Source organism: Pomacea canaliculata, linkage group LG7 (assembly GCF_003073045.1).
Source record: "Pomacea canaliculata isolate SZHN2017 linkage group LG7, ASM307304v1, whole genome shotgun sequence".
NCBI lineage: Eukaryota > Metazoa > Mollusca > Gastropoda > Architaenioglossa > Ampullariidae > Pomacea > Pomacea canaliculata.
This window is the reverse complement of record NC_037596.1, coordinates 30,290,872-30,305,098: the sequence shown is the minus strand read 5'-3', so window position 1 is coordinate 30,305,098 and position 14,227 is coordinate 30,290,872. Positions and strand designations below refer to the sequence as shown.

Sequence of the window (14,227 nt, the reverse complement as noted above, 5' to 3'; positions counted from 1 at the left end):
CACTAAACGCTTTATAATTTCAATACAAGACTAAACACATAATAGGACATACTCACATTCTTCTGATGTTCTTTACAAAAACACACTCATGACTGTATATTAGGTCGGTTTATAGGTCAACAAAGACAAAGACATCAGCAGATAAGTAATTATTGGTTCTATATAAAGCAGTAAACATGGATACAGAAACGGTACAATACCTGCAACAAGTGACCTTAGAGTGACTTCCAAGTGAACACTAGTCTCTACCTGCTGATCTTTAACTGACCTCAGCATTTTGTCATGATGTCACATCTAGCCTTAACGGCAACCACTGAGAAAAGGATTAAATTGTTCCTGGTTATAAGGCTTCAAGTAAAAAAGCGAAAAAACGACCGTGGCTCGCATTATGTCTGGAGGCGTTTTCCGAACCTGGCAGACAGAATATTCTGTGTTTGTGTGTGTGTGAGTGAGTGAGAGAGAGAGAAAGCGGCATACTTAAAAATACCTTTAATGATTAAAGCAAGTTGATAAGTTCTCGACAGTGGCAGACGTTTACCATCATAATCTGTCTCAGTGACCACGGTACATGTACACGAGGACTACCTCTACAGAACCAATAACCTCAACTCAACCTCCCACGTGACCTTAAGGTGTCTGTAAAGGCCGCCGACAATGTGATTACATACAACTTTACGTACCTCAGCTCTCTCTTAATGAAGTTAATTTCGGTTTTCAATACAAAACGGGCAAATACGACGGTAAGGCTCGAAATGTTACTGGGCTTGTAGTGAAAGAGGACTGTTGTTCGTGCAAATCTGGTTCATGACGAACAATGTGTCTTGTTGTTGTGTGTGTAATAATACCTTTAACGATAAGTGTAATTTGAGAAAAGTCCTTCAGTGGCAGACGTTCATCATCACCGTTTGTTCCAGTGACCACGGTACAGGTGTAAATATCGTTGTGTGTCGTCTGCTGTGCTGCTATGATGTGTAGCTCCCCAGTAGTGCTGCTCACTTTCCCTGACCACGTGATGGAAGCAGGAGGCGGGTTGCTGTCAGCGTCACACACAAACGTCACATTGTGACCCTTGATGACCTCAGAGTAGATGGACAGTGGCTGACCCTGATTATCACTCCGTGTTATCCTGATAACCGGGCGATCTGTTAACAAGCCGATAGATTATGATTCATCGCGTGTATCATCTATCGAATACGACAAGTTTATGAACCTAAGGAATTTCTGTTCACTCTTGCACGCAAATACACACACACACACGAAAAAAAAAGAGGTTATACTCACTAATAGTGGCAGCTCAAATATAAAGCATATTTGTCAGTTTATCACATGTCTTTTTTTTTAACTCAAGTAATCTCTCTTGATCCTAGTCGCCCCCAGTGGAGCATAATGCCGCAAAGTCATTTTCTTGAAGACTAAATGTTCTAAATGACTAAGTGGCCTCTTTCCTTGCATTCATTGTCCTTGGATCGCAATACTCACAGTAAACCTGCAATTGCAGTGTGTCACTGGAGACAACTTCACCATCACTGGACATCGCCTCACACCTCACTCCCCTTCCATGATGTTCCCTGGTCACTCTAGTGATGATCAGGCTACTGCCATCAGGGAACCCGCCTGCATTTTCTGGCCACGTGTACTTTATTACACCAGACTGCTCATTGCTCTCACACTTTAAAGTAGCATTTGTTTCCTCCGTTAACGGATATCTGCTACTGTTTGTAAGGATGTAGACAAGATCTGTAAAAAAAATACTTCAAAGTGTTAGCGAAATTAAACTTAAAATTTATTCGCCTCCGCAGAAAGATGTAGCCAATTACCTCATGTCTTTCTGCTCCTTATAACACGTTCTTAACCAAAATATGTCATTAAATCTATACTTCTCTCTATTTCTCTCTCTCTCTGGTAACAAAATATTTTATAATGAACAAACGCCTCTTTAGCATAGCTAAATATTGCAATGATGCCTCCTTTGTTTCCTCACGGCATTACAATAATGAAACCTATTAGATTTTTTTTCCTTTTTGTACAGTCATTCATTTTCTTTGTTTAACATAAACGATCTTTATCATATCCTTTTGTTAGGTTTATAAAATTATATCAAATGTGACTGAGAGGAAAACTTAATATTATTGAATGAAGTGACGGAAAAAAACCAGTAACGGTAATAAAGGTTTATCATAACATGTAAGAACAGGTAGGAGAGTATGTAGATAAGACTTATCACCAAGGGCATTCTTAAAATGAATTTCAAATGAAAATAGAATAATAAAGTAAAAGATACTGTACTGTAAAAGAGGCAGTAGTAGAGGTCTTTTTCTCATAAAAAGTCACTTCCCTTTAGTTGGCTGCATTTGCGGAAAAAATTTACATATTTAGCCGAATATGAGACTGGAAACAGTTACAGTATTTTATTTCTGTAATACAAACATGTAGTTTTATTTGTTAAACCTAACATACAAATTGTACACACGTTTATGAGTTTTTCTTTTATAAAATAGAAGTTCTTACAGTCACTGCAAGTGATGTTGTAATTATGGCAGTTTCGGTCAAAAGACGCCTCATGCTGGCACTCAGCGATGCTAGTCTCATTCCCAAGGCAAGATAAGTAATCACTAAAGAACTCAAAGTCTTCATATACAAACGTCCTGGCACCAAGCCTAAACATTGCAGAATATATTTTCCTTAATTAAAATGCTTCAGGTGTTCTTAATTCAGAAGAACTTTTGTGATATGCATCTGTATCGTGTAAGGTTAGATAAATGAAAAGATCATGGTATAATCCAAACAACAGTCGGAATTCATAGATCAGTATTTATGTAGATAGATATACTCTTAATGAGAGCATAGCAACTATATTACATATACATGTATAAGATCTATTTTGTTACATCTGAAGTAACTCGTCAGCATTTTCGTTTTAAAGGGATAGGGATACAATGCAAGTGAAGAATAAATGGATGGATGGAGCAACAAGTGAACATTTTTTTAAATATGTTTAACTGTGTGTGTAAAATGTAAAGTTTCAAAATCAGCATTTAATGATTAGCAAGGTTGAAAGTTCATTCAATTAAACTGTGTAATTTCAGTACAATCTATTCATCCTCCTTCCACAGACTCGTTCACTAAGAGAAAAGAACTTACCATGGTAAGCCGAGCTGTCTACAGACGACCCTGGCAGTGTTGTTAGTCGGCACACACAGTGTCCGCCATTGACCAACTCCGATGTCTATCTCTACCTGACGTTTGTTAGTTGGCATGACGATCAATCTTATTTGTATGTTTTCTGTAACAAGCCATCAGATATTCTTTATGTCTACAAGTTTGCCGATATGTGCATTCCCTCGTCAGTATCTGGGCAGACAAAACAGTTTCTATATCAGCAAAAAGACAAAAATCATTTAAATAATTAAGATGCGTTGCAATATAGTTAAGTCCTAACATTTTAATTGTTGTGAAGATACACCATTTGTTGTACCTAATCTCTAGATATTCTTGCATGCTTGATATCTCTTTTGTAATGAATTGTTGCATAAAAAGGGTAAATATGCCAATGTTTGTTTTTCTCCATTTGAGGATACATAATGCGACACAGCAAACAACAGAATAGAAACAACAGATTCTTACGTGAGTTGCAGCTGATAGCAATGACATGGGGGCACCTGGTGTAACTGATAATGTCTGTATAGCTACACTTCTCTAAGCTGGTCTCCTCGCCTGTACACCACAGGTAGCCAAACATGATATTGTTGTATCTCACACTGTCTAAAGATGGCGACGCGGTATAAACTTGCGACCTGTTTGACAAAGGTATGTTTGTGTATTTGTCTGTTTTTATCTATAGAAAGTACCGACTTATTTTACTAGATACAGACTAGGTGCAGTCAAAATCAACACTTTTTTTCAGAAAAGAATTTGCATATACATGCAGGCGCATTGCTTTTATCATCTGTTTTTAGTTATAGACTAAGTAAGTCAATAATTTTTAATCAGTAGAAACGACATATTTATGACCTAATTATGTTATGTCAACTTTCTTTTGATATTACTTGATTGTCCCGTTTAATGTTTGTATACAAATCACACACTTCCAACTAGACACACAATTGCCTCTGCATCAAAATGTTTATCTTATTGTATCGTATATAAAAAGATTATCTCAAATCGGTATGGAACTCAATGGTTAGAATAAGACGAAAGTAAAATGACCGCTTAAGAAACTGTAGTATATCATCTGTTTATCCTGAATATAACATGAAAAACAAATATAATTCGATATTATATAAATATAAGATCAGAAAATGTTACAGACGTGTTGAAGCCCAGCATCCTGCAGACCACCTGTGCATCTTGTTTCCTAAACTTATTGACACACACTGGGCCCCATGTTCCGTTCTTCGACATCTCAAGGCGGCCATTCCACGGGGCAGTTCCATTCACAAGCCGGACTTTACGCTGTGCATCTAATCAACCATGAAAGTGAATTCGTAACGAGCTACAGCAAATCTTATTACCTACAGACTGGAAAATCAAAACCCTTCTGTTCCTCTGTTGATTCACTTAAGAAACTATCATGTCCAATTTATGAAAGCAACTGTACCTAACAGTAAAAAACTTTTTTTTTCTATTCTGGAATAAATAAGTAAATGTATTAGACATTTCATACATCAGAGGAGGTTACTTGCTTTATATAAACCTCTCTATATTACATTGTAACTGTTTCTAAGATATAAATGCATGAGCACAGAAAGACAAGCTGAATACACACATTTTATTACCTTTCTCATAGATGTGTACAATTATAGATTTTCTTCACATATCTGGACATTTCCCGCTAGCAAAAATTGAATTAAAATATTTAGTTGAAAAGCCAACTGCCTGTTCCTCGGCTGATTTCAACATTCCACTAACATTTTCTCTGTGCCACACACTTTGCGACTTGAGGTTTTTGTATTACGGTTCCCTCTACTGGTCTCATCCTGTTCCTCTAATCCAGACAGATTATCAAAATTTGTGCAATCTCTTTCAGGTATATGAGGGTTATCATCCTGGAAAACGTCTTTAAAGTGATTCATCCTTTTGTGTTTTTAATATTTTCACCCAGTAGGTGTCTTTCACTTTTACTCAAACATAATTTTATTTGCTTCCAAAACAGTTTTGGGTTCCTGATTTGCTTTGACTGATTCTCTGCTTTTATCTTTGTAAACCTTCTCTTTTTCTCCTTTAATAACCTCCAGTACTGTTTCTTGCCTGTACGGACTGATAAAGACTTTGGTCCGACTTTTGACATCTGTATTTATGTAAACAAGATTTAGCCAACACGAACAGACCAATCGCTTCATTCACATTTTGTTCTCTTTCGGAGGCCGCATTTGCAAGTTCGTCTCCGGCTTTTCCCGTCTTCAGTGCTGCTTTAAAAAATAGTTACCCTGTCACCATGCCAAACTACCTTTTCGGTCTGTTTTCCATTTCCACGTGGGTTCTCGCGGTCTGTTCGTGTCGTACGCACTGTCAGTGAGACTGGCAGATGTTCTGACTCTACACTATTTTCTACTTTTAAAGACAGGAATATCTCTTCCTTACACAGCTCGTTGGATGCACAATAGTAATCTAAAACATTAAACAGATTGAACGGTATCCTTGTCCTGATTACATCAAAACAATATCTTTATCTAACTTTATTATTTTTCGATTCATGATGAGTACCTCCATATGATCATAGTGTTTATTTGTTCGATAAATGTACGTTTCTCTATACCATGACTAGGAAACCCCCGGATGGTCTACTATGATTACTCAGTTTCTTAGCCGTAGCAAATACCAACAATCCTCGGTAAAGTGGTGTAAGTGGAGGCTGGTCTCAATATACTGTCAGTTATGCATAGCACATCGAAATACTGTAGGTATTCAGCGAAGTCCGGGATACCTAGTTTTGGAAAAACTTCACCATCATTCCAGTTGAGAATTCTAATGTCGTCAGAGGCTGAATTATTCAGCTTTGCTGGTGGAGTTTCTTCTGTCACTGTTTGTGTTGATACCTTCTGGGAGATGAAAGTGGCCGATACCCTATTTACTGACTTTCTTGTGTTTGTTGAGGCGTGTGTTGACTGACACTTGTTGTGTGGTAGACATGTTATCAGAAATAAGAGGCTGCCTTTTCTTTGTTTGTGTTGACGTTCAGAAATGTCAGTGTGTTTTGTCAGTCTGTCACGAGGCTAAAAATGTGGCCGCCATTTGTGTATACATTGAGTGCATCTTTTTCCCAGTACATAGAACAAGTGTCAGTATATACGGTTCGGTGATGACCAGCAACCCTCATGCAGGTATTGGAACAGATGAGCCACTTCTGTCCTAAAGGTACCAGGGTATGACAGGCAAGCTCGTGGGGAGCATAGTCAGGGTCACGTGATCAGCCAGTCAAACCTGCTTCTTTGATGATTCTGTAAAGGTCGGTCGTCACACGAGTACTACAGGGGCTGGCATGGTCTTCTTGTAGTGTAATAGTGTAACAGGGTAAGAGTCGGGCTCTTCCCACACTCCTTCCACAACAACACAAAAGACAACGCTCTCGTGGGTTCTAGATTATATTTCTGATGCCAGTCGATGCTGCTGGCTCTGGCGAACCTCGATCCAACAAACTTTCTGACCTCACACCAACTGCACTGTCTCCATATATACCTCACGGGTGGGTCACTTTTCGCGGTCTTATGCATCAGCATTTTCTTCCTAACAAGCGCTGGACTACCGGCCCTCTATCGGCGACCATCCACCATCGCCGCCCCCTCGCCCACACACTACCATCATAGCATAACGATTTTAAGACAAAGTGTAATTGAGTACTTACTCAAACCTTGTAGTAGAAGAGTAAACATCACACAGACACTGAGGACTGAGCGCATCATGATGTTAGCTGCGATGTCTTGCAGGAAGACGAGGATGTGAGGAGAGTCTGGCTGGAAAGCTGACACTGAGCACAGACCGCAGTGTGGATGCTTTAAGTCAGACAACAAGGAAGTTAATAACGGGAAAAGGATTTTTTTAAAGAATTGTGCCCCTCTGTTTTTTGTGATCAAGGAAAACCCCATAATTGGGCGTGTTAATAGTTAATTTATCAATATTACCTATGCATACATGTCTTGTCTCACATACGGACACTAAAACATTTCAACACAATACAAATGCACTTTATCTTTATCGTAAATATCTTTATTTGGTCATTTGCTATCAATTAAACAGTTTAAAGATACGTCTGATTAACATTTAAACCCAGCTGTCTGATTGGTTGTTATTTTTTTAGCCTTAGCTCTTGTTTCACATCCTGTCATGATAATAGGCGCAGATGTACTTTAACATAGCCCTTACATCTCGCGGACAAATGTATGGGGTTATTCACTTTCGTTTATTTTGGTCCTAAAATGTGATAGGGAAAGGTATATGACGCTTACACTACATATTTAATATACACTGTGCCTATCAGACGCTCATTTCTTCTCAAAATCTCATGTGAGAAAGAACAAAAACGACGACTGTATTCTAAGGCCTTTGTAGCAACACAAATTAAAATAAAATTATTTTACTTGGTGTATTTTAGTTTGTTCTCGAAATCCCCAGCGATCTGGTTGTAAACTTCTCCAGAAAAAAAGGACCTTTTAATTCTGCTCGGTATTAATCATGACAGGTGTAAAGTTTACAAATCTTAGTTAACTTGCAATGTTTATTATTGGTTACTTCTTCCGGAATATAAGGAAATAGGGTTTTACAGAAATATTTGCACAGATTTGTTTAACAGCTCGTGTGTTTTTGTACATGTAGTCAAAACATTATCATGAACGAAAATTTTCAAATTCTGGTGGTTTTGTTGTTAGCTAAAAGTAGAGGGTCGAAGAAAACTTGTACAGCTTGTACAAATGAATATTTGTCAAAAATCTGATTTCGTATCGGAAGCAACCAGAATTGTGTACAAAAGGTCTGTCGATTTGGATCTATTTATAGAATATACTATTTGATGGTAATTTTGTGGCATATATAAGGCAACCTCGTACTCCGATTGTCAACAAGAAAAAAAGAATCTGTATTGTCTCATGCACAGATATATCTGACGACAGTCCTACACACAAGTTGTTTAAGGAGCAAACGTTGGGTGGGGTTCAGTAGCAAAATATAAGAAACAATTTTGTGCAGACTAGCAATTATATTATGCAGGTATATATAATATTTTAAAGAAATAAAATGGAGAATTTTATCTAGTCACGTTTGTAGCACACGGAGTTCTTGCTACTAATACTGCTACTTCAGTACATGCTCACAGGAATATGCGAGACCTTGATTATCTTACATCAACTTTTTGGTAAAGGTGATTACCTTTTCCCCATGGTACCGTACTTTCCTAAGCTCTCTAAGGTGTCCACTCCACAGCTGGGTTAATGAACAGAATTTACCTGCATCCCACTGGTACGCAGTTGATCTAAGAGCAGCGCCAACTGCTAACTTCTACAGCAACAGTCGCGAGTGATTTCTAACAAAGTCTGTATCCTGAAATAGTCTCAAATATTTGACATGCTCAACATGTGTGACTGGGCTATAAATAGAACACTGCTGACGTCAGCTTACTTCAGCAGCAGCCTGGCAGTAGCACGGCATTACATCAGACACTGACGCAATAAACTCTGGATGACGTGTGCATGACGCTATTATGCAATGTGATGTCATGTTACGTCATTCGAAGCTTATTTAGGATGTTGTTACAGTCCGAGTGAAATCATTTACATGGCGAAACATAGACAATGAGCTCTAGGAAATATCTTTAACACGAGAGACAGTAAAATTGTTCATGGACATGTTAGTCATTCGTTTGGTGACCACTGTCATCTCTCTTCGCTCTTTATGTGTGTTAGCTTATGTTATGTCAAGAGCTTCATTTGCTAGGATTGCGGACAGTGAATCTGTATTTTCTCGAGGTGGTTGCATCAGAGTGTTGGTGAGACCGATTGTATTCTTAATATTACAGCAAGACTTGAGTTGTTATTACAATTTGGGAGGTCATCGTGGTCGAATTTATGTTGAACTGGCTGATATTTATCTCTTGCAAGTGTTTGTGAAATGTGTAGATAGTCAATGTATATGCTTTTCTGTATTGTGTATCATGTCCTACCTCACTTTTCTGTTTTATGTCTGTTTTTAAAGAGTTTTTTTTAGTGTTTGTTATTCTGGTATCAAAGTTTTGCTTTGGTTTATTTATGTTTGTTTTTCAACAGAATGTAGATCGTACGAATTCAGGATCAAAGTGGTCTGTTCAAGATAAAAAATTAAAAAACCTCCAAAAAACAATAAAACTACACTGTACTAATCTGGCTTACTAAGGGGATCATGAGGATGTAAATTAAAATGCCTTTCGTGTATTGTCGACTTTTCGTTGCACCACCATTTGTCCCTACTAGATTATTTGCTCTGTGTTGTTGACTTTACTATAAACTATTCTGTTAGCTAATAATCTCAGGAGCTTATGGCGGAATTTTCGGAAAAAGCTGTTGTATTTATCGCAACTTTCAGCCGTAAAGTCAAGTATCGTAAGCAGGAAGAAGCACTGATGTGTCGATAATACTGTCGTTGTTGTCAGTGTGGAGACAAGCGACGTTCACGCCTCCTCGTTCCTGATCTCCTCGTTCCATCTGTCTAAACACTTACAAGACATAGAGATTCCTCCCAACTCCAGGTGACCTTGTAAATTATCTTCTTAACCATCACCTTGTACATATCCACCCTTCTTTATGTTTACTACAATTTTTTCTATCATGCGTAATTACTTCATTTATATAGTTAATTTCGTTCCCTGTAAAGGGCGAGGGCTAAATGAAAAAAGGGTCAGGTGCTTATTTACCCCTCGTAAATAAAGAATTGTAACTGTAATTGTAATTGATCACATCGGCTTCACACTCAGAAATCACACAACCGAATAAACGATTAACGGCGTCGATCTGTTTGTCCTGCATGCAGCTACACATAATATTCGTGGTGACAAAAGATTTTAGAAACTTTCAAATATTTCAGCCTGTTATAATTCAGGTGTTAAGAGCTAGGAAACGGATCGGTGTTACTCCTTTCTTTCATTGCATCATGTGTAAACTGTCTGTGCTGTGTTTTAATTCCTTGGCAGGCAACTTTCATGGCTATTTCTTTGAATTTCTCTTTAGTCCCAACTAGACAACTTTGCTCTTTGACGACCATTGTTTGTTATCAAAACATATGGACACATGATTTTTAGTTAAATGCATTGAAATACTTTCCATACTCGCCACCTAACCTCTATTGACTCCCTTAAACATCTACGGAAAACAAACTCTTCCTTAAACATTTGTCGTAGACCATTTCCCACAATGCTTGTCCGTTTTTATACCTTTCCCTCCTTTTCCGATTATTGCTACTTTCCTCCTTGTCTTCCTTTTGTAAAATCACTATATTTTCAAAGATTAGTTACGCTTTTCTTTAAAAGATCATCCCGATTTTATGTTTATTCCTTGTTACTCCTAGATAAGCATAGGTTTGAATTCAATAGTGGATTATCAGCATCCAGGTGATTTTTCTGTCTACACGGTCAAATGCCTTTTTAAAGTCCACTATAGTTATATAAAGGGAGGACTGCCACTCAATAGACTGCACAATGACGATACAGATACTGACCAGGTGGTCAGTGCATGACCTTTCCCGGTGAAACCCTGCTTGTTCTGGTCTCAGTCTCTTGTCAGTGCCTTCATCCCTCTCTCTAGTACTACCCATGTCAAAACTTTGCTAATGATGGGCAGCAGCATGATCCCGGGTCAGTTGTTGCAGTGGGAGAAGTCTCCTTTCTTTGGTAACTCAGGCAGGTCGCCTAGTATCCAGTCTGTTAGTACTAATTCTTGCTCCCAGTGTAGGAGGCGCTTTAAAAGTTTTGCGTTGTTTCTGGATCTGCCTCTTCTAAGTGTTTCATCCAGCGGTCTCTTTGTCCTGCTTCCTTTGTTATGGTCTTGCCGTCTTTATCTTTCACTGGTTTGTTTGGGTTGATGTTCCTGCCTCATAGAGTTTTTCTGATTTCGTATAACCGCTTCATGTTGTCCTGTATAAAGATCTAATTTAATTTTCTAGTACCTTTATTCCTCTTGATGTATATGAGCTTGTGACAAAAGTTCGCCTCTGGCATACAGTCGGAGATAGATTGCTTACAACATCTTAATTTTTTCTTGGCTAAACCTGAAATTGTATTAATGAATGATAATAATTGATACATGCATTAATATTGGCTTTTTGTGCTTTTCTTTACATGTTTTGTGTGTTTCAAGGCGGGAACTGCGTCATCGCCCAAGGAGAACAATGGCCAGTGGAGGGTGAGTCACGTTTGACATGAATTCTATTCCCATTACGAAGATTGAAACACTCGGGGTGCACTGAGACTTTTCACTTCACAAAGTTGTGCCTTGTTACACACAAAGTGTCAACATGTTCCTGCAAAAGTGTTAATACGATCTGAATAGTTGTTTTTTTCAAACTTACGGTCGTCATCGTACTTCGTCCCCAAACTGTGGAAATGTTGATCCCAAGTTAATCGCTTTTGTCTAGTAGACGACATAAGTCGTGTGTAAAAATGATTGGCCCAGCGATAACTGTATTAAATATCTGCTTAAAAAACTTTAGGAACACCAACAGTTCCGGCTTTAAATTTCGAAACTGCCAGTGTGTGAGTATCGATGAAACTAATCCCTTCAGATTTTAGCTTCAAGCTGCATTTTATCCAACACTAATCCTGACGTGGTTTTCAAACTAGAAATGTACAGTGTGTAATGAAAACTTTACTGATGTGTAATTACATTTATTTTGTGCAATGATTAGAATGTCTTTAAACATTTACAGGCAACTTGCTTTTTGTGTAGGCACCAAATTGGTTACACATGGAAGATGTGTATATGTATGTGTGTGTTTAAAGATAATGTTAAGCTCATTGCTTATGTCAAAGCGCATTAAGCTAGCTGCCGGCAGCAAAATGTTCTGTAGAATGAATTATGAACTAAAGTTTCAAGCTAAAATGCTCAGATGAACCTACCATCTCTATCGTACAAAGTTAAAACACGAAAAATTGACCTGAGTACCTGTTCAACACCCCCACGGAGGGAATCGATCATTATTAGAGTAAGAAATTACATCGCCGTATACCAAGGGACTTATCACAGTACACAATACAAAATATTGTGAAGTTTGCGAGTGGCTTTTATTTATCTCCGATAAATCTACGATTGCAAATACTCCAGTCTTAGATTATTGTAAAATATCGATTGAGGTGTTGTCATTATTGAAAATTATTTCTTGTTCTACCATAACCTTTGAACGATTTAAGAGCAGCATGTTGAGTTCTAAGAAAACTAACAGTCGTGCCATGGTAACCTCCTACAGACAGCTCCACGAGTGTCATTCCTTCAAGTTCTCAGTCACTGGAATTTGATAATCTCTAGTATGGTCCCTGTTAATCCCTCTTTTCAAGCATCAAGTTTCTTCTTGCCAGTCATTTCTCTTGTCTTATACATGTAGAGGGGCTCATCTTCTCTCTGAGTGAGCTATTTACCTGTTCGGTCGGTTTGACTTTTAACACTATGTCTTGGTCAGTACTTTCATCGTGGGAACCGTGATGAGGCCGCTAAAAATCGGAAATTCGTTATGCGTGAGAGACTTGTTCTACCTGTCTTACTGATAATAATACAGGTTGTGTGTGGAAATCCCAGTTTTTGTTGTTTATGTGTGTATTTGTATTATTGTGTGTAGAGCCCTGCAAACCTTTCACATTCAGAGTGTATATATGGTACATCCTAATTATGGATTAGGGGAGATAACTGCTAGTTATTCTAATCACAAATACGTAGGGAAGAGTTCCGCTTACTTATGCTAAATAGAAGATGAAGTCAAAACTGTAAGTCAGTAATGATCAATTTATTTTTTCTAAATATACTTGAGAGACCTTGTCGAAGACTTTCCTTCAAGGAACCTTAAAACGGATGGCCAGAGGAAGAACTGGACTCTCGCTCACAATACGGAAGAGTGGCAGGCCCTTTCAACTGTCCAGAAAGAAAACTTGTTCCTACTAAATTACGTTTCAAAAAGTATAAGAATGTTCAACATGAGTGTCTTTCAATCGTCCAGTTCTAAATATCAGAAAGACTATAAGTGATAGAAAAGATATGGCTGTCAATCTTTGTCAGTGGAGATATGGCGTATACCTGCAAAGGCGAGAGAGTACAGGTCATGGCAAGAGAATGAGACACTTGTGTTCCCTAGAATAGTCAACGTTTTGTACAACATGCATAAATAAAGAAAACGTTAACCAATAATAAAAGCAATAATAACAGCAACAGCAGCAACAGCAGCAACAGCAGCAACAACAGCAACAGCAACAGCAGCAGCAGCAACAACAGCAACAGCACCAGCACCAGCAGCAGCAATTTGGAACTGTATGTCTGGATGTGAGCTCAGCTGCAAAGAAAACCAACACCCACAATGCTGTTCAGCCATACAAAAAAAAAACAAAAACAAACAACATAATCTTTCATAAACAATTTACACCACTACCACAAAACATTGATACGATAACTATGAGGTGAGGTTACATGTGATTAGGCACTATTCTATTCGTGCCTTTGTCTTTATTTTTTGACTCTGCTAATCAGTGGACCTGGTTACTATTTCAGGATTTTTATTTTCCGGAGGTAAGCACACGGCCGAATACTACAATCAAAATATATTTAAAAAAAACTTTAACAAAAAGATGATAGAAGTATAAATTACACACCAAATTTTACACTGTTTTGGATTTATATTAGTACATTAAATAAATCAGCTTTTAAGTTGACACTACTTTGAAAGTGTTATATAAATCAGTTTACAACTACACAGAAGAAATAAATTAAATTTGTATATCACACACGACCTTCGGGACAATTCTCAGCAAACGAGCATTCATGCCTACAGTAGTCTGTACTGTGATTACTTACTGCTAATTAACTTACCTCAGATGTATTCCTGTTCTCACAACCCAGGCTTCACTTAAGGCAAAGACGATTTAAAAACTTCAAAGGTTTCTTGTTGTAAGGCCTGGAGTAACAAGAAATAAAAAAAAAGTCATGTGTATTATTTTAGTTAATGATTGCGTACAAATATATTCCTGATTTTGCATTTTTTGTTGTTTTTGTTGTTTTGTGGGTTTTTTTTTTTT

The 14,227-nt window shown here is 37.8% G+C and overlaps 1 protein-coding gene across 1 annotated transcript; it reads right to left on the bottom strand.

Annotated features, from left to right (window-relative positions):
- Positions 1-1,685: 1,685 nt before the first annotated feature.
- On the bottom strand, positions 1,686-7,025 carry LOC112569331 (scavenger receptor cysteine-rich domain superfamily protein-like). Its single transcript, XM_025247107.1, has 4 exons — positions 6,842-7,025; positions 4,310-4,460; positions 3,625-3,794; positions 1,686-3,283 (listed from the first exon to the last, which is right to left on the bottom strand). Exons 1-4 carry the CDS (start codon positions 6,897-6,899, stop codon positions 3,138-3,140), a joined length of 525 nt encoding a protein of 174 aa, XP_025102892.1. The 5' UTR covers positions 6,900-7,025; the 3' UTR covers positions 1,686-3,137.
- Between the last annotated feature and the right edge of the window lie 7,202 nt (positions 7,026-14,227).